At 41.9% G+C, this 26,017-nt stretch overlaps 1 protein-coding gene across 22 annotated transcripts; it reads left to right on the forward strand.

The window, feature by feature from the left end:
* Positions 1-3,915: 3,915 nt before the first annotated feature.
* LOC110091522 (pancreatic alpha-amylase) lies at positions 3,916-23,652 on the forward strand. 22 transcript variants are annotated; one of them, XM_078391809.1, is made up of 13 exons: positions 3,916-4,006; positions 5,778-5,973; positions 6,886-6,995; positions 8,104-8,325; positions 9,521-9,667; positions 13,006-13,203; positions 15,532-15,762; positions 17,657-17,790; positions 18,212-18,334; positions 20,418-20,517; positions 21,291-21,412; positions 21,716-21,841; positions 23,333-23,652. In XM_078391809.1, exons 3-13 carry the CDS (start codon positions 6,906-6,908, stop codon positions 23,520-23,522), a joined length of 1,683 nt encoding a protein of 560 aa, XP_078247935.1. In that variant the 5' UTR covers positions 3,916-4,006; positions 5,778-5,973; positions 6,886-6,905; the 3' UTR covers positions 23,523-23,652. The 22 variants fall into 22 exon arrangements, with proteins under 22 accessions (XP_078247935.1, XP_072854133.2, XP_078247944.1 ...); XM_072998032.2 differs by lacking the exon at positions 23,333-23,652 and adding an exon at positions 22,528-22,930; XM_078391810.1 differs by having other exon boundaries at positions 3,944-4,476.
* Positions 23,653-26,017: the final 2,365 nt, after the last annotated feature.

Here is a 26,017-nt window from a genome sequence, read left to right on the forward strand (position 1 = left end):
GTGAGATATTTTGCCCATTGGAATGCATTAACCGGTTTTTAATGCATTTCAATGGGCTTTTTACTTTCGCTTGACGACGATTTCGTTGTACAGCGATTTTGCTGGAACGGATTATCGTCATCAAGTGAGGGACCACTGTATATGCATTGTCTTCCATGGCAACATGGAAAATTCCTATAGATGCTGTAAGGGTTCACAGTTTACACCCTCCCTTCCATTCTTTCCCCAAAGAGACCTAACGCAGAGTCATGTTGTTGCTTTGAACTAACTTTTATGGACGATGACCTGATGGAGTCTCTATGAACAACCTCTGACAGTAACTTGCCTTCTATCTCCAACGAGGAGAGAAAGGGGTTCCATTAATTATCTTCCCATTTCTGTACATCTAGGTCACCATCCACACTGACCATCCCTTCTTTGTGGTTTCTGGTGAGAGCAACTTTGGCATCAGTGGGTCAAATTCTTTTCCCCACCACTTCTCTTTCCTCCCAACCTCTGCTCAACCTTGGGTTTTCCTCCAAGGTTTCTTCTGGCCTGTCAAGGGATGGCAGTTCCATAGAGTCTCCAGTGGCTTTTCCTCTCTATCTTGTTGGGCTCACTGTTCTTGCTTCATTCTCTTGTGGTGGCAATTGGCCACTACAAATAATGCAACACTTGAAACAGATTTTTCAGAAGTCTATTACATTAACTAATCATAGTGTTGGTGTGATGACAACAAAATGGATTGCCTCCATGTGCTGGATATACTTTTGCAAATGAACATTAAAAGTGGTATAAATCTACATATTTATATAGCAACCTCACCTTGAACAAAGTATTCATGAAATGGTAAAGATTAAGAAGATTACTAAATATAGTTAAATAACAGTGTGGCAGTGAAATACAAGAACACAGTAAATTGTCCATGATATTTGGTTTGATACCATGTTTCCCTGAAAATAAGACATGGTCTTATATTAATTTTTGCTCCAAAAACGCAGTAGGGCTTATTTTCAGGGGATGTTTTTTTTTCATGTACAACAATCTACATTTATTCAAATACAGTCATGTCATCTTCTGGTTGCTGCACAATAGTGGAGGGTGGGGTTTCACGTGACTAGGGCTTATTTTTGGGATAGGGCTTATATTACAAGCATTCTGAAAAATAATACTAGGGCTTATTTTCAGGTTAGGTCTTATTTTCGGGGAAACAGGATAGTAGTGAAGTGAAGGAGTCAAATAATAGCCTCAGTGGCTGAAATGAACTGGGATATTTATTTATTCAATTTATATACCACCCACCTAGCAAATCATTATGAGATATAGGTGGATACATCATTGTGTCATCATCTTGTGCTATTTGAAATGCCTCAACTTCATCTTGTCGCTTCTTTTCAAACTCTTCCCACTTTCATGGCTGCGGCTTTGGAAACGGGCCTCGGCCTTGGAGATGAGTCTGGAGCCCGAAAAGAAGTACTGTAGCATGGACTCGAATTAATGTGGATGGGTTGGTTGGAAATTTAGGGGGAAAGGGAAGTGTGCCTGAAGTTCTCCTGGGGTATCTAAAATACCCCCTTTCCCCAGGTCCTGTTCTTTAGACATCCCACACTTTGTGCCTTTTGGACAAAAAGTTAAAGAGAAAGCAATGACTTGTGCGATTTCTTAAACATTTCTGAATTTGATTTGCGAACAAGGGAAAGGGCTATACTTCCCAAGCGAAATGATCACACAGCAAGAATCAGTAGCTCCATTTCATAGTTCTCTATCAGCGTGCCAGCTCTACAAATAGAAGGCATGGCACACAATCTGACTCATACAAGCAGAGACCAAGGTGACCGTGCAGAATCAGTAAGAGCATATATTTTAAGTGTGTGGCTTAAAATGTTGTTTGGGAAATGGCGTGGATGGGCAGGGGAGTTCCAGATTATTAGTGGAACATGTGTGATAGCAGTAGGGAATACCATGCCAGCAGGGGGTGATTAAAGCGATAACTTGATCTAATCATGTCTTGTGTCTGATTTAAGGATTCCATGTGTCCTTTGAGTGACTTAATTCATTCATACGTTGAGCTGTTGCTACAGCAATCAGGCTGGGCTGCATAATAAAAGAGCACAATCAATAAAAAAAAGTCAAGGAACATAAAAAAGACGAATTAAAAGCAGCAGCAAAAAACAGCACAGTGGAAACAAGATAAATACCAAATCCAATTAAAGCAATCACATTGCAAATTCTCAGGCAAAAAAAGCTCCAGGTCAGACTAACTAAATATACAGGCAAAACTATATCTCACCTGCAACATCTTTTTTTTCTTGATATTTTCCCACACAGAAAACAGTTATTCTTGTTTTGAACTTCTTGCAGTAAAGGAATCGTAAAAAGATGGATTGAGTGCTGCTCTTTAACTACTTGGGTTGGCAGTTCCAAAACCCTGCTTCTTATGTACACTGGGCCTTCTAGGAGAGTGAAATGGCACAAGTGTTCTCTTTTTACCACACTAACACAATGAGGGTGTTCCATGCAGGCACACTGCTTTGTGCACCCACTCCACAAAGTGCAGGATCTTGCTTGCAGTATCGTAAGGCAACAATTCCATCTGCTTGATACGTAGGCTGGCTGACACACTAGCCTGCATTGGCTGGGTGACCAAAAGCTTGTATGCCCAGCGTAATGATGGACAGCAAGGGGAAAGCAAAAACTTCCTGCCTGGGTGCCCATCTGCATATGCTTTACCCTAATGGGATGTTTGCATTAATGTATACTAATATAGTTCTTTGATTAGACGTATGAACGAGTCCACCTACAAATTAATCTATTCAGAAGTACAAAAGAAGGCTTCAAAATTCTGTTGGTTTGATGAAAACATGGGGAAAGCAGGACTATTTCTTCTCTTGCATTCAGAATTTGTAAATGCTACACTAGGCTTTTTGACTTGGATCCATTAATCGCTCCTTTAAAACATCTGGATTTGACAACCTGCACTACAGAAGAGGGGGACTTGTTTTTTTGTTTCTGACAAATTATTTGGCAAGCAGCTCTGGCTGTAAAATAACAGGACAAGCGACTTTGGAGGGAGATTGTGGGATATTTTTTGACCTTCTGAGCAAAAGAGAAGTTGAAAAGATTGCAAAAGAAGAAACAAGGTTGATTTAGAATTGCTGTCATACTCTTCCTGTTTATAACTAGCACCAAAGCAGCAAAACCTTTTGACAAAACCCTGGAATTAGCACCACTGAGAAGAGAGGTGGGAGGTCGAGTAAGACTTTATTTATGGTAACCAAATGTGTACTTTAAAGCAAGGCTGGAAAAACTCTTCTCATAAATTCTGGTCAGTAGCATAAGGAATCATGGCAACTATAAATCTTAACATCTAGAGCAGTCATTTACAATCTAAGGTAACACAGGGTAACTCCTAGGAATTGAGACTTCTGGGAATTGCAGCCCAAGAACACCAGGGTTCTAGAGCAATGTTTCCCAACCTTGGGTGCCCAAATATATTTGAACCAAAAACCAGAAGCCTTCACCACTAGCTGTGCTGAACAGGATTTCTGGAAGTCGTAGTCCCAAAACATCAGGGACCCCAAGGTTGGGAACCAGTGGTTCCCAACCTTTGGTGTCTAGATGGATTAAAATTCTCTGAAGCCTTGACCAGTAGCTATGCCTCTCAGGATTTCTGGAGGTTCTAGTCCAAGAACATCTGGGAGCCCAAGTTTTCCTACTTAGCCTTTTTTAAGTGGGACATTTCACTGACAGGATTGGGAAAACAAACGCTAAAGGCACCTAATGTCTGACAAATGAGAGGATGGCCACTAGAGGGCAGCAGCCAGATGCTTATGCTCGCGGACGAGCTAAACAGGTACCGAAGACAGGAAAGCGTTTTGACCATAGAGCTCCCTAGAAGGGGCGGGGCCTCGTTCACGAACCGGGCAACGATTGGCTGCGGCCTGCCCATCGAGGGTGGCGATGTTTTAGAGGTTGGAGCTTAGGAGTTTTGGAGGGCATGGTGTGGAGTGTCTGAAGGGGCGCCCACGTATGTAAGCCGTTCACCGTGCGTTTAGCCTGGCGACCTTTCTCTCTGGGCATATTAGTTAGGCGAGTTGCACCTAGTCAGCGTCCATAAGATATCGTCTCCTTTTGGGAGCGGTTGGCTAGTTGCCAATAAACGCAACAAAACACATCCAGACGTGTTTCCTGCTGTTCCTTGAGTTGCTCAGTCTAGAGAGTTAAGCTTAATGGGAGATCGGAAACGTGTGCATGCGTATACATCTGCCAGCAACAGGAGTATGACAGCAGCGGGGTCAAACGTGCAGCTTTGTGGTGTTGTTTTTTACACCCAGCATTGTTGGGGGTTGATGGGAACTGGAACTCCCAGGCTCTGAAAGGACTCGGGGTCCTGTTTGAGTTATACAGTACTTACTTTCCAGCAGGGGAGCTGAGCCTTGGTGCAACAAAGGCCGGGCAGAAGGTTGTGGCACCTCAAAGACTGTCAGGTTTTGCTTGGTAATACACACGCTTTTGCATCTTGCTGCACCAGATGCATGTTTGTATGCGACACGTTGCTAGGGACTTGACATTAGGGAATCATCCTTGTCAGATGGATTGCCTCCCCCCCCCCCCTCAGTCTAAATACTCTTTGCACATTCCCACCCAACAGACATAAATAATTTTATTTCCAGAGGTTTAAAATGTTTGTAAATATGGATCAGGGCTGGGGAGCCTGTGTGTAGCCTTTCAGATGCTTTTACACTTCTCTGTCCCAACAAGTTTGTCCAGAAGTGAAGTATTATGGCAACAGCAGTTAATCTATACCTGGAGGGCCATCTCTGATGCATTATGCATCCCTGGTGGTCTGGGTCCACTATACTAACAGTCACAAGTAGTTCATCTCAACATTTCGAGGGGAGAGGCTCTCCCAGCCCCAGTCATAATCCACCTTTGGACACTGGCATTACTGCAAATTTCCTCCTTTGCCTCAGGCTGAGAGATGCATCCATGTAATTCCCATCTGTTAAGATCCCAAAGCAATCTAAAGTTTGCCTCAAGGGTCTGAGGCAGCCATTGCAGAGTGAAAAGCTGACACAGTGTTTGTGCCATTTTGACTGGCCTCGTGATCACATACCTGTGGATTTTGGAACATGTTCTTATTTGTCTTGCATTTGAGGGATACATGTTGCTGCTTTGGGGTGAAGTCTTGCCTAGCTTACATTTTAGTTACAGTTGACCATTGTAATGAACTGCTGTGTTCTTCCTCAACTCACGTTCAGTTCTGTGAGAAGCTAGAGCTCCTGTTGATCCAAGGGTGGTAAAATTACATCCCTTGCCTACAGTGTAATTCTACTCATAGCATGTAAGAGGAATGCAATAATGGGGCAAATTTTATTTGAGTGTACAAAACGGACAGTTGGAAGATAGCTCTGAAAAGAAACAGACCCCTGTTGAATTTTGGTGGGATACACAGTACTGAACTCATCCATCTGCAGCATCGTTGCTCCATTGCGCCCTGAAACAAGACACAAAGAACAAGAAAATAAGATCTCCATGTAGTTTTAAAATCTTGTGAGATGAGGAGACAGCATTCTCAAAAGCTGACACAGTGTTTGTGCCATTTTGTTTGGCCTAACAATCACCTAGCTGTGGGTTTTGGAACATGTTAAATGTCATAACAGTATCCCGGTCCATAGGTATGTTGTCATATTTGTCTTTTGCTTATGTGAACATTTGGGGTTGCAGTTAATTTCAGTTTCGCAAATGCATTTACTTGTTGTTTATTTGTTACACTGCTATCCCGTCTTTCTTCCAAGGAACTCAAGGCTGAAGTAAGACCATTTCTGAGTAGAAAACACAGATATGAACGAGGAATGGGAATGGGCCTCATAGTTCATCTCCCAATGTTCTCATGCAGATTGTATGGAAGAGAATCGATGCAGAGACATTGTAAGGCAGATTTGTCAATAGCTATTTTGTTGGTTGCCTCTGGCGAGCTGAAATTGTTTCCAGGTGAGCAACTACTGTAAGAAAGCTTTAGCAAAGTGAATAGGTTCTTATTTTCCATTTCACTTTTGTTGTGCCACAGATGGTTGATGTATTCAAGTGTGGATGGGGGAAAAATTTTTGGGGAGGCTCATAACTTTTATAGATTTATTTACAAGGTCACATGTAAGACATATAGCTTGCTGGGGGGGTTCGAGGAGGAAGAGTGAGCCCCATTCTGTCTCACTGGAAAATGTGATCCTTTTTACTCCAGTGGGTAGGAGGGCATAAACAGAAATGACACGAGGCCACTTATGAAGTACAATGAATTGGAATATTTATTTGAACTTAGCACAAAGAACAGAGAGAGCAATCATGAATACCTTTTGTTCGTTTCAAAAGGATGAAAAATTTTCATGTAGAAATCAGAACAGCAGCATTCCGTGGAGAAAACAACAGCACTCATGAAAATCAAATACGTGCCTTCCACCTATACAGCGGTCACACATGTGTAGTCAGTGTGATTTCTTGATACTATGGAAACGTCCATTAGCTGGAATGCTTCATGTTCCTTGCAAATAAGCAGTTGGTGAAGGATCAAGGTTTTTGTTGTTGTTGTTGATTTATTTTGATATTTCTTCGTGGCCGTTGTCAGATTGGCTTTTCCATATTTGGAAACTTCAGGCTTAACTTTCCAATCCCTGTGCTTGAGGAAGACAGGACCTCAGAGTCCTCAAATGTATAGCTACCAAGTCCAAGGTCTTGCTTGGGAAACGAAGCTTTCTCCACTGTATTAGGACTGCACTTCACTTCTGTTGGTTTCCTCCTTGTTTGTGCAAGATGTGATGGTAGTTTTGTAGCCTTGACATGTTACAGGGGTGGGAGAAGGAGGGATTCTTGAGGCAGAGCCTGCTCTAAAATTCACTGTCACAAAACCAGGTTCCTCCTAGCAGCCTGCCATGAATGCTGGAGCAGAAACGATCTCGGAGGTGTTACGAGGAATGACCTGGCTGCATTTGATGAAAAGAACACGTGCCCTTTTCTCTAAGGTATCTCCATACCATTCACATTTGTATAGACTTCTGAAGTGGTTTAGAAAGAGGAAAATGCATTTAAAAACAAACTTCCATAGTGTGGTGTCCTCCAGGTTTGTTGGGCTACCACACCCAGGATATGTGGCCATAACAGTACCTAGGGGATAGAGAGATGGACTAAGGAGACCTGGATTTTAATCCTCACCTGGCTGTGGAAATTCAGAAATGTGTGTGTGTGGGAGGTTAGCATTGGTAAAACCATCCTTGAAATACTTCACTTACATTGAAAGCTCTATCAGGGTTGTTTATGTTGGTTCAGACTTGGTGGCACACGACAGAACAAAATACGTGGCCATCTAGGTAGTGTTGTGTTGCCTCTTCTGTCTGCTCTAGCTGGGACAGGAAGTGCTTATGGACACTGGCAGTTGTAGCCAAACAGAATCTGGATGGCCATGGTTTCAAGCTTCTGCTTGAAGGACGGGCCTGCTTTAAAAGCTTTATATGAAATGGCACATGCTTCTCAACTCCCTTTGCAGCCCTACATGCTCCCACAGTCTGTGTATTTCAAGATCAATTCTAGACAGTGCACTTAATATGCATTTACAAGGAGTGTTCCCTCAAGCGGTGGAAGGCCAGCATAGGTGGTTTCTTATAGTCAAATAAATAAATAAATAAATAAATAAATAAATAAATAAATAAATAAATAAATAAATAAATAAATAAATAAATAAATAAATAAATAAATAAATAAATAGTTCCAGCTTCTGAGCTTGGACTTTGATCTTGGGCTAGTACACCAACCTTCCCCGGTTTAGCCACTGACTACACAATCTGTAGGCTTTAGATTTAGGTATGGCTGTACATGATGCTGCCTGTATGTTTTCCTCACTGTTGGTAATTGGGACTGAATGCAAACAAAAACTTGTTGCAGACCTCTGAACTTGTCCAGTGTGTTGACTCCCACGAACAAACAAAAGCTGTGCCCTATTGCTCTTCAACCCTGTACGAGTGGTAGCAGCCTGCAGTACAACTGCCCTGCAATGGGCTACTTTAAAATAACATGCTTCCACCCAGGCAGAAGTTATGGTGGGCATCTGGAAAACTATGCTTTGCCATCCAGCAGGAATGCAAAAGAATTTCGAGAGGACTTCCACCACGTGTCAATGACAACATGAAGAGCTTGTTGCTACTTCTCCTAGCAGCCTTTGGACTTTGCTGGAGCCAGTACACGTCAAATCCTCAACCTTTAAGGACGTCTATTGTCCACCTTTTTGAATGGCGCTGGGTTGATGTTGCTCTTGAATGCGAACGTTATTTGGCACCAAATGGATTTGCGGGTGTTCAGGTTAGTGTGCTCTCCTGTTTGCTGATGGCAGAACAAATAGCCACTATACTAGGAGACAATTACAAAGGCTTACATGCCACCGAACAATGGACTCATAGGGAGAGGGGCATGACTGGAGAATCTCAGAGGCTGAATTTAGCTCCAGGGCCTAAGGTTCCTGACCCCTGATATAAACCATTGAGAAAGAGCTGACATGCCCGTATACATCTGGGCTTGGTTGTAGTAGTTTATCTGCTTTCTCCTTGAATTTGGGATCATGCAAAGCCTGGAGGTGAAGCTCCATGCTTAGAGGTATTGACTCACACCCAGTGATCTAATCGTTGTCCCCACAGCTTTGAGAGGGTCTTTATCACAATCTTCCCGATTGCTTATACAATATTAATTTCCTGTGAAAGGGCCCAAGTCCCCTGAAAGACGGTGACTATATAGACAGGCTACCTTTTTTTTCCAGGCGGGATCATATTTTGACTAGCAACTTGCACATGCCTACATGCGTGGAAGGCTTGGTGGGGATGTGCAAGCAATGTCTTCACTAAACATCATCCACATTCCTTTTAACCCTGGGCGAGGAACATAAAACCCTTCTGGCTTTGTTGAACTGCAGTTCCCATCATCCCCCAACACTGGCTATGTGCCTAGGATTGATGGGAATTGTAAACCAGCCTACCTTTGTAACTACGAGATAATAAAAAAATAGCTTATAAATATGAATAAATGAACCACAGAGTCTCAAGGCTAAACCAGACATAGGCTATAAAGCCTGGATAGAATGTGTTAACAAGACTGAAAGGGGTGTATTTAATAGAGGAAAAAAATCTCCATGCAAAGCAGATGGAAGATTTTATCACACAGTTGTAGAATTACTCCCATCCCCTTCAAACTGCTCTCCCCTGCTTGCCTGTGAGACAGTCCGTACTGGTAAAAAAAACCCTTTTTTTGGGGGGGGGATGCTGCCAAAAAGAAGCTAGAAAAGTAATTTTCTTTGGCCCTTCTGCAACATTTTCTCTGGACGCAATCTATGTATAATTATGCTTCCAATAATCCTTAACGCAGTTAAGAAAATGAATTTTACATTGTCAAGTCATTTTCAAATTATCTCATCTGTATCTTTTAACACAATTACTTAAACAAGATCCGTTAGAGTAACAATGTCTCATTGACTGAAGTTTTGTTTACTGTCTTTTTGAATCTGTAGGTTTCTCCTCCAAATGAAAACCTTGTCATCATGAATCCCTGGAGGCCATGGTGGGAAAGATACCAGCCCATCAGTTACAAGTTATGTTCACGTTCTGGAAGTGAAGATGAATTTAGAAATATGGTGACCAGATGCAACAATGTTGGAGTAAGTTGCTTTCAGTGGTTTTTTCCTCCCTCCTGACAATAGTCTGGGATGTAGCAGGAGCTTTCAGACTGAAGTTAGCCCCTTGACAATTGATTTGTCTTTGGGTGAGAAGTGGTTAACTGGTGAAAAAAAAAGAGGAGATTTTCTCTTGGGATTTTGCCTGCTTGGCATCTCTTTGTGAGTGATAGTGAGTAAAAGGGGGCATCTTGTAGACCAGTGGTTCCCAGCCTTCAGTAACCCCGTTGTTCTTGGACTGCAACTCCCAGAAGCCTTCAGCACTAGCTGTGTTGGCTGGGTTTTCTGGGAGTTGCAGTCCAAGAACATCTGTGTTACCCTGGTTGCGAACCATTGCTGTAGACCATCGTGACTGCTGACATGGGTGTCATCAACATTCAGGCTGTCCTTTGCTATATAAAGCTTGGCATTCTTTTTCCTGCTGCCAATGCAGGCATGATATTGTGCACCAATATTGGATCATTTCCTGGCTACTGAGAAACACAATGTTGCACAATGTACTGATAAACTGGAGGTTTTTTTTAAAGAATTGAATTTCCTGTTTTTTAAAAAAATGGAAGTTTAAGTATATATAAACTCCACATGAATTCCAATAGAAACATCACTCACATAAAATTATCCAGTGCTAGAGGATCCCAAAAGATGAGCACATGATCTGCACTAAGGCTGCTGGGAGAAGTCATAAGCAAGAACAGCTGGGATGTGGCTGCAGTCCTTCTGTGCCAAAAATATTTTGAAGGGCTGTTTTGAAATTAATGAAATTATGACACAAAAATGTTTTATGAGTGCAAGATATACAATGAAGCAACACACATACCCTTTAATCTCTCAGGGAAGCTAATCTTGCCATGCCCACTCTACAGAATGCGAACTATCATCCGTTTTCCAAATCCTTATTCTGCAAACATGTTGCCTGCATGATTTCCAAAATATGTCCCCTTGTAGTTTGAAATTTTAAAAAGTTGAGCTGGGAGTTAGCAAAGATTGTCACTGAAAGCCAAGGTCAGAATCATCCGTACTGTATAAAGCACATACAATGAAGAAAGGCAGGGAGAGAATCAACTCATTTGAAATGTAGTGTTGGAGGTGAGCCTTACAGGTGCAACAGAACAACAGAAATAAGTGGGTGCTCAACCACGTACAGTCTGAACTCTTGCTAGAGCAAAAATGAATAAATTGAGCCTATCCTACCTTGCATATAATGAGAATAGAGAACTCATTGGAAAATGGGGAGTGTGGTGTGTGTGAGGGCAGTAGGAAAAGAGGAAGACATAACATGAGATGAGTTGACTCCAAAAGGGAAGCTACAACTGTTGGCTAGCAAGACCTGAGCAGAACTTATTGGAAAAGATAATGTTGCTGGGGGTGGGGGCGGGGTGAGCAGTAGCAAGAGAGAATGACCTAACATAGAATGTTGTTGGTTTGCAAGATCTGGGCAGAGTTGTTAATGGCAGGGCTTTGGGGAGGCCATTAACTCATATAGTCACCAAACATCAGAAGTGACTTTATGGCACATAACATCTTTGGAGGTTATCATCATCATCATCATCATCATCATCATCATCATCATCATCATCATCAAGCAGTTCTATAGCAACAAGATGGGTGGAGTGGAGACTATGATAGGATAGAGTCACCAACACTCTGCTAACATCTTTTCAATTTATATGATCTGTCTTAAAACTGGGACATTTTAGGTTTATCTGTTTCTGAAAGAGGAGTGGTGAAGCAGTTTTACTTTTACAAAATCAAGATTTCCCCAAAATTTGCCACAGAGCAAGAGAAGACTGTCTGCTACAGCTGTGCAAATTTGGTGCTGATATATTTTGTTCCCCTCTGGGCTGCTTTCATTTTCAGAATTGCATTATAGAATGTTGATTTGTTCTGCTGGCTCGAGATCAGTCCTGCACTCCCATTAGAAGATGGTACCTCATATAATGTATTCGCGAAGGCTTTCACGGCTGGGATCTAATGGTTGTTGTGAGGTTTTTTGGGCTCTTTGGCCATGTTCTGAAGGTTGTTCTTCCTAACGTTTCGCCAGTCTCTGTGGCCGGCATCTTCAGAGGACAGCACTCTGTGCTCTGGTATAGTTGGCTTGGGAGTGCCAGTATTTATGGCTGTGAGATAGGCTTTTGTCTTTTTCTGTAGATGGGTGATTAGTGTGTCTTGTTGTGGGTGTATTTTTGTGATAAGGAGAAGAGACTATCTGTCACTGTGGTTGATGGATGTCATTAGCTGGTCTTTTGTGTGTATTAATCCCCGGTCCTTATGGCTGGGTAGAGTTCGTTGACCTTTTACACGCTGTATTTTTGAGAGCTGGGAGCCAAGTTTTGTTCCAAAAGTGTATTCATGGGCACAAAACTCACAGTTTAGCGAAGTTTCCAGGGTCCGGCAGCCATTTTCGCGCCCTCGGTAAGCGAGGGGAGGGCGTGAAAATGCTGTGCGCGGCCATTTTGGGCGTCCGGCGGCCATTTTGAAACCGCCGAACAGCTGATCTGCGGGCGTCGCAAAGCGAAGATCGGTAAGCGAAACGTTTACTGATCTTCGCTATGCAAGTTTTGCCCATTGGGGCCGACGCTGTGCCTCTGCACTAGCGATCCCGAAAACGGGATCGCTATGCGGATTCGTCGTTATACGGTGCGCTCGTTAAGCGAGGCACCACTGTATTTTGAAATAGAGTTTCATGTCCAGTTTGTTTCAGGGCATGTTCAGCTACTGCAGATTTTTCTGGTTGTTTTAGTCTGCAGTGTCTCTCATGTTCTTTGATTCTGGTGTGGATGCTTCATTTTGTGGTTCCAATATATACCTGGCCACAACTGCAAGGTATCCGGTATACTCCTGCAGTGGTGAGGGGGTCCCTTCTGTCCTTTGCTGATCATAACGTTTGTTGTATTTTTGTGGTGGGCTTGAATACTGTTTGTAGGTTGTGTTTTTTCAGAAGTTTCCCCATGCGGTTCGTGACCCGTTTGATGTATGGCAGAAATACTTTATTTTTTTTCTTCTTCAGTTCGGCGTTGTTTTCTTGGTTTGATGGCTCTTGTGATTTCATTTTTGGAGTAGCCAAATGTCTCTCCCTGTCTCTCCCTTCACCCTGCCTCCAGCCTGCTATACACATACTGTTGGTTCCAAAACATGAGGGCAGATGAATTTTTGCATTCAATTGGATTTACTTTTCATGCTTTGTGTTTGAGTTTAGGGAATTTGTTGCTGATGCTTGGAGGGAATGGAGGGAGTGGAGCCTGAGGTTGGGATAAGGTGAGGTAGGCATGCTTTGCATCAGTTCTTTGTACTGTATACCTCTCTCCTGCTGGTCTCTCCAACAGGTACACATTTATGTGGATGCTGTGATCAACCATATGTGTAGCTCTGGGGCTGGCTCTGGCTATGATGGTACCTGTGGGAGCTTCTTCGACGCAGCCGTGCGAGACTTCCCTGCTGTTCCATACTCTAGCTGTGATTTCAATGACCAAATATGTAAAACAGTCAGTGGGGATATTGAAAACTACAGTGATCCCATTCAGGTAAATTTTTACAGTCTTGAGACGTTGGCCTGCAGTACGATTGCTGCCTGTGATGTCTTTCAGGCATGTCATGAATACACTTTTGGAACAAAATGAATACCTTTGTAGTTGCTGATAAGGCTCCCAGACAGATTTGTGAGTGGCATTATTGTATCTCCAAGAGAGAGAGAGAGAGCAAGAGCTTAACCCTTATGTGGCATCAGGATTTTAAGACTGAGTTGCAGGGTGTTTTATGACTCCGTTGAAAATTCCAGTGTATTTGTGTTTAAGGATGAGGTTAGCATTGCGGTTCTAGTTTAGTACAGTTGGGCCACTGTTATTCACAGGATCAGTACCCCCAGTTTCACTTGTCCGCTGCCTGAAAATATTCAATAATAACCCCACCCTGAAATAGGTGTTTCCTTTGTATATGACCAGAACTGGCTACTAGAGGGAAACTGAGACTATGCTATATATAAGGTTCCTATATCCATACTTCCTGGCATTTGTGGTGGAGAGGACTTGGAACCGATCCCTCATGGATAATATGGTCCTACTATACAGTGGTGCCTCGCTTAGCGATGTTAATCCGTTCTACGAAAAAGGTTGCTAAGCGATTTAATTGCTAAGCGATTTTAAAAAGCCCATAGAAATGCATTAAAACGTGTTTAATGTGTTCCTATGGGCTTAAAAACTGACCTTATGCAAAGATCCTCCATAGGGGCGGCCATTTTTGGTGCCTCTAAAGCGAGGCAAAACAGCCATTTTGTTTTTCCGGCGGCCATTTTGGAACTGCCGATCAGCTGTGCAAAAAGGGTCGCTTTGCCATGATCGCTTCCCCCATAGGGGCCATCGCTAAGCGATCACTCTGGCGATGGCCAAAACCCCATCGCTAAGCGATTTCATCGCTCAACAGAGCGATCGCTAAGCGAGGCACCACTGTATATGTTTCCTATATTTCCTTATTCAAAATAATTGAGATAATTCTGCAGCATAATCACAGCCTTCCCTGATTTCAGCCAGCTGCCATGTACAGCTGCAGGGCTGGCCTTTTTTGTACAAATGAAAGGCCAAAAAAAAGTACATACTAAACTATCAATTTTTGCCACTCTGTTTTTTCCCAGGCCATGTAACATGCTGGGTGGGGGTGGGCGGGAAGAGAACCACTAATTTTTCTGTGAAATGTGATGCAGTGAAGCAGCAGTGGTGTGCTCTTGACTGTTAGCAGGTCTTTCAAGAGGAGGGGAGAGCACTGATGTAGGGAAGTGTTTAAATGTTCGCTTGGAAAGCTGAAGAAAACCGAACGATCCTAAACTGAACTCAGAAATTTATTCGAGTAAACACAGAAATCCAGTATTAACTGGGATAGTCCACTATGGGAGTTGTCTGGCTTTAGAATGTCTCGGTTGTATTAACATACAGTGCAGTCCTACAGATGGCATTGGACGGATGTGAAGCTGGAACAACCAGTTCAGCCAAAGCCCTGCTAGATTTCCCACAGCAGGGCAGAAGGGGGAAGGGGAAGTTGCCCTTACTACTCTTCCTCTGTTCTTTTCCCTGTGTGTTTTCCTTCCATTGTTTGCACTGAGAGAGAAGTCAGCCTCCCAGACTAGCTGCAAGGATAAGATACATTTTCCTGAGCTTAATCAGAAGCTGGAAGGGCTTTGGAGTCTACACATCCAAAGGCCTGCTATGGATCCAAGGCCTCTGTCAGTCTGCTCATCCTACATAATTTTATTGCTCAGTGAGATGGAGCACCTGGCTGTAGAGCCAGAGGTGTTGGGAGTTCTGTTCCTCACTGTTCCTCCTGGGAGAAAAGCCGGCTTGTGTCGCCTTTGGTAAGCTAGGTCAATCCTACATTGACCCCAGAAGAAGGGAATAGTAAAACACTTCTGAATACATTATCCCTTCAGAACCATGGAGAGGATCTCTGTAAGAGGGAAGCGACTCAAGGACACATGATTATATATTATTAATGATTTATCTAACCAGGGTTCACTTTGTGATGAATCTGGTTCATGTGTTACATGGGCAGTGGCATAAAATGGTAGCCCTGAATGGCTCATGAACAACAGGTCAGCGCTTGTGTCTCTGCTCACGTACCAGTCCCATGAGTTGGTACGTAAGGATTGGCATAGGCAGTGACTTGCGTATTCAATTAACCTACCAATTCAGTTTCTTGATTTATTTGTTACCTTTCTCCCAGAACTGGGATCTACAATGTCTTACATGATAATGTAAAATTGAAATGCAATAAATCACATAAAGATTGGACCTTCAAGGTCATAACTCTGGCTCTGACATTGAGAAGGCAGCAGAAGCAGTGACAATTTCTTTCTGTCGGTACAGGTTCGCAACTGTCGCCTGTCAGGTCTTGTTGACCTAGCACAAAGGAAAGAGGATGTGCGTACAAAAATAGCCGACTACATGAACCGCCTGATTGATATTGGAGTGGCTGGGTTCCGGATTGATGCAGCCAAACATATATGGCCCCAGGACATAAATGCTATCTTAAGCAAAGTAAACAATCTAAATACACAATGGTTCACCAAAGGATCACGACCATTCATCTATCAGGAGGTAAGGAATAAATAGCTCATTGGAAGGACAAATCCTGAAGTTGAGGCTCCAATACTTTGGCCATCTCATGAGAAGAAAAGACTCCCTGGAAAAGACCCTGATGAAGGCAAGAGGAGAAGGGGACGACAGAGGACGAGACGGTTGGACAGTTTCATTGAAGCTACTGACATGAATCTGACCAAACTCTGGGAGGCAATGGAAGACATGAGGGCCTGAAGTGCTCTGGTCCATGGGGTCACGAAGAGGCGGACACAACTTAACAACTAAACAACAACAAGGAATAAATAACAATATTGTGTTGCTATTATGTATTGCCGGATTGTTTCTGACTTATGGCAACTCTGTGAATTACTAGGCCTTCAAGAAGTCCCATCATCAGCAAATTAAAGTCAATTCACTTCATTTTAGGTCTTCCTCTTTTTCCTGCTGCCAGTAGTATAATATATGTGTATTTTTGTGTAGTGCTTTAAAATGTTCCAAGTGTTTTATTCTTATTATTTCATTACATCCTGTACGACAACCCTGTAAAGTAAGTTGGGGGGGGGGCTGAGGCTAAAGGAAGAGTTGTCCACCTAAATTTATTTATTAATTATTTATTAGATTTTTATCCTGCCCTTCTAGACAATGTCTACTCAGGGTGGCTTACAATAAAACATATCTTAAAACAGTTAAAACAATTTAAATCAATGGTATTAGTGTTGTTCAAGATGGGCAATGTGAGAAAAAGGTAAAGTAAAAGTTAAATATTGACAGGAGGGAAGGCCTGCCTAAAGAACCAAGTCTTTAATTGGCTCTTAAAAACACCCAACTAGGGTGCCAGGCAAATCTCTGATGGCAAGCTGTTCCAAAGTCGAGGGGCCACTGCCAAGAAGGCCCGGTTTCTTGTTCTTTCTTTCTGGGCCTCCCTCAGCGTTAGGCCCCTCAGCCGTCTTTCCTGGCTATATCGAGTGACATTATTAGATCTTGGTGGGAGAAGGCATTCCTGGCACACATTGCCATCCTGTGTGTGTCCTCTCAGAAGTAACTTCAGTGGAAGCAGGTGAGTTGGCTATAGGGCAAAAGACAAAGGGTGAGGAAAATCTCATGGACCAGGGACAGGTTTCTGCTCACATGAAAAAGTTATATATAAAAACTAAAAACAAACAAACAAAAAAAGGGGTCAAAATACAGGTTGCGTTTGGGATGGATTGAGTGCCAAACTACCTCTCTTGGAAGGTTCCAGGATCAGAAAAAAAATCTATGCACAATTTGTGCAAAATTTCTTTCTCACTCCCACCGCCCCTGTAGTGGCTCTGAAACAGTCAAACAAACAAGCCAGCAACCCTGTGGGGCTTTCTGTTGCCAATAGGCCGCACTTTCTTTCACCTCTGGGATGAATGCTTGGTTTAATTCAGCCAGGCAATTCTTGTTTCTGTTTTCCAAATAAATAAAAAACCATAGTCTAACTGACCACAGGAGTTGATGTTCATGTAGAAAACTGGGGTTTGTGTAAAATATTGGGAATCAGGAAGTATGCACCCTTCCAGCTAAAGGATTTTTAGGATCAAGTACGTTTCAGTTGGAAGTTTGTCCACTGATATCATAAAATATAGAAGTGAATGAAATTAGCTGGTTGACATCTGGGGTGGGTACCATTGCTTACAATAATGCAGAACCTCCAGAACTAGTAAAGCATTGAAGATGCCAGTTCCTGCAAATGTAGAAATAATATCTGGCGATGAATTGATTCTAACAGGAGCTGTTATGATCAACTAAATAGAAAAAGATACCTGTGTCTTATTTCAGCATGTTGGCTGCCAGTAAAAGAGACCTGCTTAGGTCTGTGATGTTAGTTTTTCAGGAAAATGAAACAGTGCTCTTATCCTTCCTCTGTTTTCCCATTTTTAACTTCCAGGTAATTGACTTGGGTGGCGAAGCAGTCCAGAGCTCTGAATACTTCAGAAACGGCCGAGTGACTGAATTTAAATATGGCACACAACTTGGGACTGTCCTCCGCAAGTGGAACGGAGAAAAGATGGCAGCTTTAAAGTAATGGACTTTAGAGACCATCTAGCCTCAAGGGCCCATGGGCAGGAAGGCAGAAGGCAGATGTCTCTGGGCTTGGAACCCAGTGCCGCGGATGGCCCTGCCCTCAGCCTGAGAAAACTCTCTGTGGGCTAAAGGAAGTGGTGGGTGTGGGCAGGTGGGCAGGACCCTCCACGGTGGTGCTTTCTGGTCCATGCTGAGAAAGGACAGCGCTGCTTCCCTGGGTTGCTTAGTTCACCTGAAGCATCATTCATTGAAATGTGTAATGATAAGGAAGGTTCTCATTATTATTATTGTTATTGTTGTTGTTGTTGTTGTTATTATTATTATTATTTTATTTTATTTTATTTTATTTTATTTTATTTTATTTATTATTTATTATTATTAATTATTAATTATTATTAATTATTATTTTACATTTTAGGAGCTGGGGAGAGAATTGGAACATGATGCCCTCTGACAAAGCCATCGTCTTCATAGATAACCATGATAACCAGAGGGGACATGGTGCTGGAGGGGCCTCCATTCTCACTTTCTGGAACCCAAGGTAGAGAAGATATTTTTAACCATCCGCCAAAGCCTTTTTAATTCTTCAGGTTTTGCTTGGCATGCCGGAATAAATTCCAAGTCAAGAAATACACATACAGAGTTTCTTTAGGAGCCATTTAGCGGGGGGGGGGGGGAGCATATAGAGTGACAGGTTTTGTCTGTAGTCCTTGTTTCTGCCCCAAGCATGAAGCGAGTTATTCAAAACGAAGGCCCTTGCAGACCACATGAATACCTTTCCAGCCTCATTAGCAGCAGTGTTAGGAAACCATGGGACCTGTACTTGATTGAGAAATGTCAGGAATTGTGTCATTTTCTCTAGTCCCCACCCCACTCTTTGAAATTTGAAGACCACAGGAGGAAGGGAGCCACAAGCTTATTTTACATTTAAGATACACAGAAAAAGGAATAGATAAGAGTGGCAGTAATGTCACATTTCCATGAGCTTTCATCTCCTTGCAAGATATCTCGCTGGTTGAGGTGGGAGATGGCCACCCAATATTGCATAGTTTTGTCAGCTTCCCATCTTTTCCTTATTCCATTTCCACCTATCTGGGTGCCTAATCTACCTTTTGGTACCAGACTGTGTTTGGTGAAGGGCCATGATGATGACTTCATCTCCAATTTATAAGGACCTTGCTATTCTACAGTAGTTTCAATAAAACGTTTAGCTATGTCTCTCAATTTTATCTTTGATTAACAAACTAAACAAGATGCAAAATGTTTATTTATTTATTTAGTAACTTATATGCCACCCACTCTACCCAAAGGTCTCTGGGTGGCTTACAACAATTAAAATTCAATTAAAATACAATAAAAGATAAAATGATTAAAATACAATTAAAAATTGCCATCAGGACCCACAGTTGATGTTATTTCAATTAAAAGCCTTCTGGAACAGGAAGGTTTTGACCTGGCGCTGAAATGTCATCAATGTCGGCGCCAGTCAAATTTCAGTTGGGAGAGCATTCCATAGTCTGGGGGCAGCTGCTGAAAAGGCCCTTTTATGCTTATTGTTACGAAAAGGACAACTATTGTCATGATGACATTGGCCTAAATCTAATTAGTAGTGCCAATACTTTCAGCTATAGACCCAATGAATCTTTAGCAAAAGGTGAAGCAGGGCCTCTGTGAATCCTGCTCATTCAGTGTATCTGTTCTAGCTGGATTTAGGCTTAGTGTTTAGCAGTAGTGCCTAATGGCTATGTTATGTGCCATCAAGTCGGTGCTGACTTGCAGTGATCCTAATAGCGCTTTCAAGGTAAGTGAGATAAGGAATGTTTTTACCAGTTCCATACCCCCACTGAGACTCTGTGGCTCAACAGAGATTCAAACCTAGGCTCCTGAGTCCTAGTCTGTCACTCTATCCACTACACCACACCGATCTTATAGTGCATAATTACCTGTACTGAATTATTATTATGGTTACTGTCCCTGCAAAATTCAGATTTCCTTGGACATACACACTTTTTCTGATTTTAAACGTGTCCTGGGAATTGGGGGGCTGCAGCAGTGGTATTCTCCTATTACATTCATCTTGGACAGTTGCAAGAGCGGGTTAGAGGTGGTTTGAGTGGCAGTCAAACAATATGAATCACGAGCCTCTAAGTATCCAGTCATGAAATCAATCCCATTTAGTACAATAGGGCTTGCTTACTGGCAGGTGGCCATAAGACTGTAGTCTTAAACTATACATTTCTTATGTAAACGTGTTCCCTGTCATCAAATACGCAGTGTGATAACAATCTAAACACTTCTGGGTCCAAATTTTCTTTGCTCCAAATGAATAAAGACCGAGAAATTATTAATGGATGTGAAAGGTGGAAAGCTGGAATATCTTAAATCATGTAACGAGAAATGCAAGGTACAGATGGTTACAGTTGATCATTTAATATACAGTAAAAGGCAGAAGAAATGTAGGAAGAAGAATATGTTAACTGAAGGACTGGGAGACTGATTTGGATGCAACACAATATTATTTAGAGCCGCCAGACCCAAAGTCACGATAGCCATGAGGATGTCCAGCCTCTGATAGGAGAGGAACAAAGAAACAGATACACATATGTCTCTTATCCATTTTATAGACTCTATAAGATGGCGGTTGGCTTTATGCTTGCTCATCCCTATGGGTTTACAAGAATAATGTCAAGCTACAGGTGGCCAAGGGATATCCAGCATGGAAAGGTAACTGTTGGCACTCAGTATATACATACAGTAGTTATTTGTTGGTTTAAGCCTATAAGCCAGAAACTATTATTTTCAAAACCAGCAGAAATACTGAGAAATTGATTTCATAATTCGAACCAAGATAGCTGAGCTTATGTTGCACTGAAATCTGTGGTTTTGTCAAGTTGTAACTCTCACTCTTTCTGAGTAATGTAATCATGACTTTCTAGAGATTGAGGCCATGACTGCAGATTCCTTCACAAACCTGAAAATATAACGTATAGAGGAAACTCTTAACATGGAGTTCAGAAATGAGATTTTGGGAGAAGGAAGGAACCCCACATAGGTTGTGTGACACAGGTCTATAGATTTCTGATCAGTTAGGGTTCAGATGATCTCTAGGAGTCTCGTGTGACTAGACTTTGGGCGTGTTTGGAGGGCAGGACCTGATACTGACTATGAAGAAGGTAAATTCTTGTTTCTGAATTCTTTTGAACCAGTGAGTGAATGAGTAGCTTATCTATGCCTCGCAGGGTTTACCCTGCCCTATAAGGGCTCTCAGAGTGGCTCACATCAATGGAGATCAAAACAAGACAATCCATGCCCTCAGGCTTATAGTCTAAAAAACTCCACAAAAGATAAGACATGAAAAGGAACAAGGATGGGGAAGGGAAGTGGAGGGGAAAAAGAAGACTCAGGCACACATTCCTAATGTTCTGAAGTCCCTCAACCTGATAGAATGATTGCATTTTGTGCTGTCTGATTAGTTACGTGTCCTCTTTTATAACAAGGACTTGAATGATTGGGTTGGACCACCAAGCAATAGTGATGGAACAATTAAACCTGTTACAATTAATCCAAATGGCTCTTGTGGAAATGATTGGGTCTGCGAACATCGTTGGAATCAGATTAGGTAACTCTCAGTATCTTAGTTATGTCACTGGTTGGGTCTTCTTGAGAACTGATCAGCTATTCTTAAGACCAGGATTCACTTTTTCATCTTTTAAGGCTGGGTCTCCATCACGTAGCTGGTTGTGTGGACCACTGTTCATGGGAGAGAGGCCCTATCAAAGGGGGAAAACTAAGGATTATTCCCAGCAGGATTGTCATCTGGATATTTTTGATTCGTTTGACTGAAGCTGACCAATGCCCTTTTTACAAAAAGATGGATATGCTATAATTCATCTTTCTGAACTTCTTTTTTTTTTATTTCTAGGAACATGGTGAGATTCCGGAATATTGTATATGGACAGTCCATTACAAACTGGTGGGACAACAATAAAAATCAAGTGGCATTTGGACGTAATGGCAAAGGATTTGTAGTGTTTAATAATGATGACAGGTATGTTTAAGTAGGGATGAAGGAGTTCAGAAAGGCATACGTAACACACAGCAAGCCAAAATAATTTATTCTGCAACTTTGGATCAGCTGTGCTGCCCTAGAATGTGCTCAAAACTGATTCACACCATAATCAACTCTGGTGAATCTGTGATGATGATTAACTCTACTAGTGATTTTTTACATGAGTGTGCATGTTTTTAATGCCTGTGCTGTAGTTTTCAGAACGTAAAACATAGACACCTGAAACTTGGCATGCAACATAAGAAGACCTGTGCTTTGGGGACATTTTTTTTAAAAACTGGATTAACTTAAAACCCCTTTAAATCAATTGGTAGTAAGAGAACAGACTTCTCTGACTATCAGCGATAAGGAGAGTTGGGTTCAGCAAAGAAGGATCACTTGATTGGGTCAGTGAGGGATGAGAATGAGTACCTAGGGGAGAAATGAGAGAGAAAGATCACTTGGCTTTCTGAGAGAGAAGAGGAGGTAAGTGGGGTAAGTGAGTGAATAAGAGGAGCAAGTTATAGCTTCTTATTGCATTTACAACAGGTATAAATAAATCATCATAGAACTTCAGGGCTGGAAGGAACCCTATGGATCATCAAGTCTATTCACCCAAGGGGGCACAGTGGGGCATCAAATTCCCAACCTTGTTTACAGACATGCCTTTGCCCTGCACTTTTCAGGGTGCTGATGGAGAGATGCAGGGTTGGGTTGGCCTGTTACAGAAAGACTGATGTGCTCCAAAGACCGGATGGCGATTTTCTGTGCCTTGTCCATCTCTCTTTGCCTGTGAATACTGAGATGAACAGATGCATGAATGGCCCTGTAAAAATGCACCCTAAAATGATTTATATCACATTAAGAGATGCAGTACGTTTCTGTGGAAGAAGCCAATCGAATTAGCAACTGGTGTGATCGTACAATGAATCATTAGGCATATGGTTGGTGCCGTAATATAAGGGAATTAAAATACAGTGGACCCTTGACTTACAGACGGCTCGACTTACAGACTTTTTGAGTTACAGACTTCTCTGGCTGCAAAATTTAGATTTGACTTGCAGCCAGAGAATCGACTTACAGACCAGAAAAAAACCAAAATGGAACAAAAATAGAATAAAAACTGCCAGTTATGGGATTAATTGGTTTTCAATGCATTGTAGGTCAATGGAGATTCGACCTACAGACTTTTCGACTTGCAGCCACCGTTCCAATTCTGTAAGTAGAGGGTCCACTGTAAGTGCATCAGGGGGGAAAATGTTTTGAGCTAGAGTCAGGCATCCTGGTGCCCTTCAGAGGCTATAGTTTTGGGGCTATAGCTCCCACAATCTTTACTCACTGTCCATGCTGGCCGGGCTTTATGGAAATTGTAGTCTCAAACCATCCGGATGGCACCAGCTTGCCTGTCCCAAAGTAAAGCTTTACCTCCAAATATCGCTGTACATTGAAAGGCATGAATACAGAGGGAACAAACCTTTTGGTTTTCTACAGGAATTTGTCCGTAATCCTCCCAACTGGTCTTCCTGCTGGTGTTTACTGTGATGTCATTTCGGGACAAAAGGAAAGCAACCTCTGCACTGGAATTCAAATCCACATTGCTGCTAATGGGACCGCTTACTTTCACATTAATAGTCAAGCTGAAGATCCATTCATTGCGATCCACGTTGAAGCCAAACTGTAATCCGCACAGAATTATCCATCTCTTATTTATTTCCCCCGTCCCAATTTTTCATTCTCTGTGGTTGAAAAAAAAAAAGAGGAAACCATTATAAACTACTTGGCTCAAAAATAGATGTCATTCATGACTCAAATCTATGGGTGTTTGTTTATTTATTAATTTCAATTCCTGCCTCTTTTCTCCTGATAAGAAGATACAAAGAAGACCCTGGCCACAGAAGTGGTCCATCTAGTCCAGCATTGTGGGTGAAATCCAACACAACCTACTTCTTGAAGAAGCAACATCCGTTACTAGAACTGGGAGGAAGCAAATTGCCCCTCCTGCTTACCTGTCATAAAATTTCCTGCAGGACCGTGACTGGGGTGCAACAGTTGCACTCCAAATCTCCTTTTTTGTCTCTGATTCTGCTGTCTAGTGATGAAGGAGATGATTCTGCTCCTCAAGGATTTGGGCAATTGGGATGGGGACAGGTGAATGACTTGAAAAGATGGATGTTAGCAGTATACTGTCCTGAACACACCACTTTTATTTCGTTTTGGAAGCTAAGCAGGGTTGAGCCCAATCAGTATTTGGATGGGAGGCAAGTATGAAACATAATTGATCTTCTTACAGGGATTGAAAACAGTCCTATTGGAAGCCTAGAGAACCATTTTGAGCCAGAGCACACTTCTCCCTTGAATTCCATGGATCTGAGCAGCACATAGATTTTTTCCAATAAATAAATAAATAAATATTCCAATAAATACTGTACCCCTAGCCATCCCATGAGTTCAACACCAAAGGTGCCAAAGTGGTCTACTTCCTCCAAACACAACATCTCTAATTCAGACTCTAGATCAGGGGGTCATAAGGACCTTTAAGGCTCATTACACATGGTACATTATGGAAAGGATTGTCAATATTATGGGAGAGAACATTGATAGAACTTTCTCTCTTACTCTCATACATAGATTGTGAACTACATGGGGGCCTGGCGCCCCTAACCCCAGCACCCCAGGATTTTTGAAGAGAGAAGAGAGCTAGGCAGGCCAGTAAGCTGAATCAGCATAAGGCATCCTCTGCTCCTACTTTTGCATCCATAGGGTTTACTGGGAAGACCAAAGTGTCAGAATCTGTTTCATGTGATATTTCATCCACTTTGTCTTTCACTAGCCATTTGATAAAGCTGGAATGCAGTTCACTATCCATTGCCAGAATCATACTCAATACAGAAATTGACACTTCAATGCACTGGCAGCAGTCTCATATATATGTGAGGCACTACTGAATGATGCTGTTTGTGTAGTGATGATTTGATGGGCAGGTGAATGATCCCCTCTGCTGTAACAGAATGACAGGAGGCTGTGAGATATTGATGGAATTGGGATAAGAACTACGAAAGGTTCAATCAGACAATATCTATGTTAATACATGTTAATTTGAATCTAGCTTGGAGTAAATAGATTTCAAACAATGTTGGCCATAGACTGAGTAGGGAGTGAGAAGTCTTAATGCTCTTTTGAGTTAAAATTTGCCTGTTGGCAATATAAGCCACTTCTAATGTTAGAATCACAATTTTAATTAAAAAATGCATGTTTTCTCGTATACATGTATACTATTTGTTTTTAGAGTATACATATTTCTCTTCTAGTCTTCTGTGAATGAGATGATTAATAAGGCAACATTAAAAATGTCACTAGGAAGATACCAAATTCCTGCCCTCATTCCAGTAAATCTATAAAACCATAAAAGCTGATGAGATAAAATTATTAGGTATTAGTTGATTTCAGAAATTCAAAAAAGGAGCTTGTGTTTGATTGTTTAAGTCCTATTCCTTTTTCCTTTCCTTTCCAGCATTGTATACCAACAACCATATAATCATAATTAAATAGCAGAAAAATTGTATTTTTTCAGTGTTCAGCTATCAAGATTCTTGCAGTGACAAATTGTCATTATTTGATGTGCTGGATGAACAAAAGCATCCGATAGATAAGAAAATCTGTGGTTCCAAGGATATCTCACAAAGTAGTACCTCTTCTGTTGTATCATGTATTTCCCCAAAAAACTCTTTGACTTTGCTGCACTCCCAGACATATACAGTACGTCTAAAAGTGCTAATTACATTGGATTGGTTGTTGTTCTTACTGTTTAGCTTGGTGTAGTTTTGAATGCCGACACATGGTATCCATGACTCTCAGTGAGTCTACAAAAACTTCAGTTCTGAGCATTTCTTGGATGTAGGAGTAGAACAAGGCAGGGAGGTCTTCTTCCTCCACATGTGGGAGTCGTAGTCCAACAACGTGGAGAGCTGCTTCCCATTTAATCTTTCTACCACACTCTGTGCTTTCTCTCCAGCTCTACACTGGTTTACAAATCATGGGAAAATAAAACCATTGCCCCAGACTTAGCCTTTTTTAAAAAAAATGTGGTGCAAAGAGAAAGCAATGATAAAGGAAGAGGGAGTTAAAAGCAAACAATCATGAGATTAAGTCAGAAATCTTTTATAAGCCCAGCTGGGT

The sequence above is a fragment of the Pogona vitticeps genome, chromosome 4, assembly GCF_051106095.1.
Source record: "Pogona vitticeps strain Pit_001003342236 chromosome 4, PviZW2.1, whole genome shotgun sequence".
Lineage (NCBI taxonomy): Eukaryota > Metazoa > Chordata > Lepidosauria > Squamata > Agamidae > Pogona > Pogona vitticeps.

Excerpts from the sequence above, each read along its gene's own strand:
- LOC110091522 (XM_078391803.1), top strand. The coding sequence starts at position 6,906 with ATGAATGCTGGAGCAGAAACGATCTCGGAGGTGTTACGAGGAATGACC. Across the intron at positions 9,668-13,005 it reads CCAGATGCAACAATGTTGGA|GTACACATTTATGTGGATGC; the intron begins GTAAGTTGCTTT and ends TCTCTCCAACAG. Across the intron at positions 18,335-20,417 it reads CTCACTTTCTGGAACCCAAG|ACTCTATAAGATGGCGGTTG; the intron begins GTAGAGAAGATA and ends TCCATTTTATAG.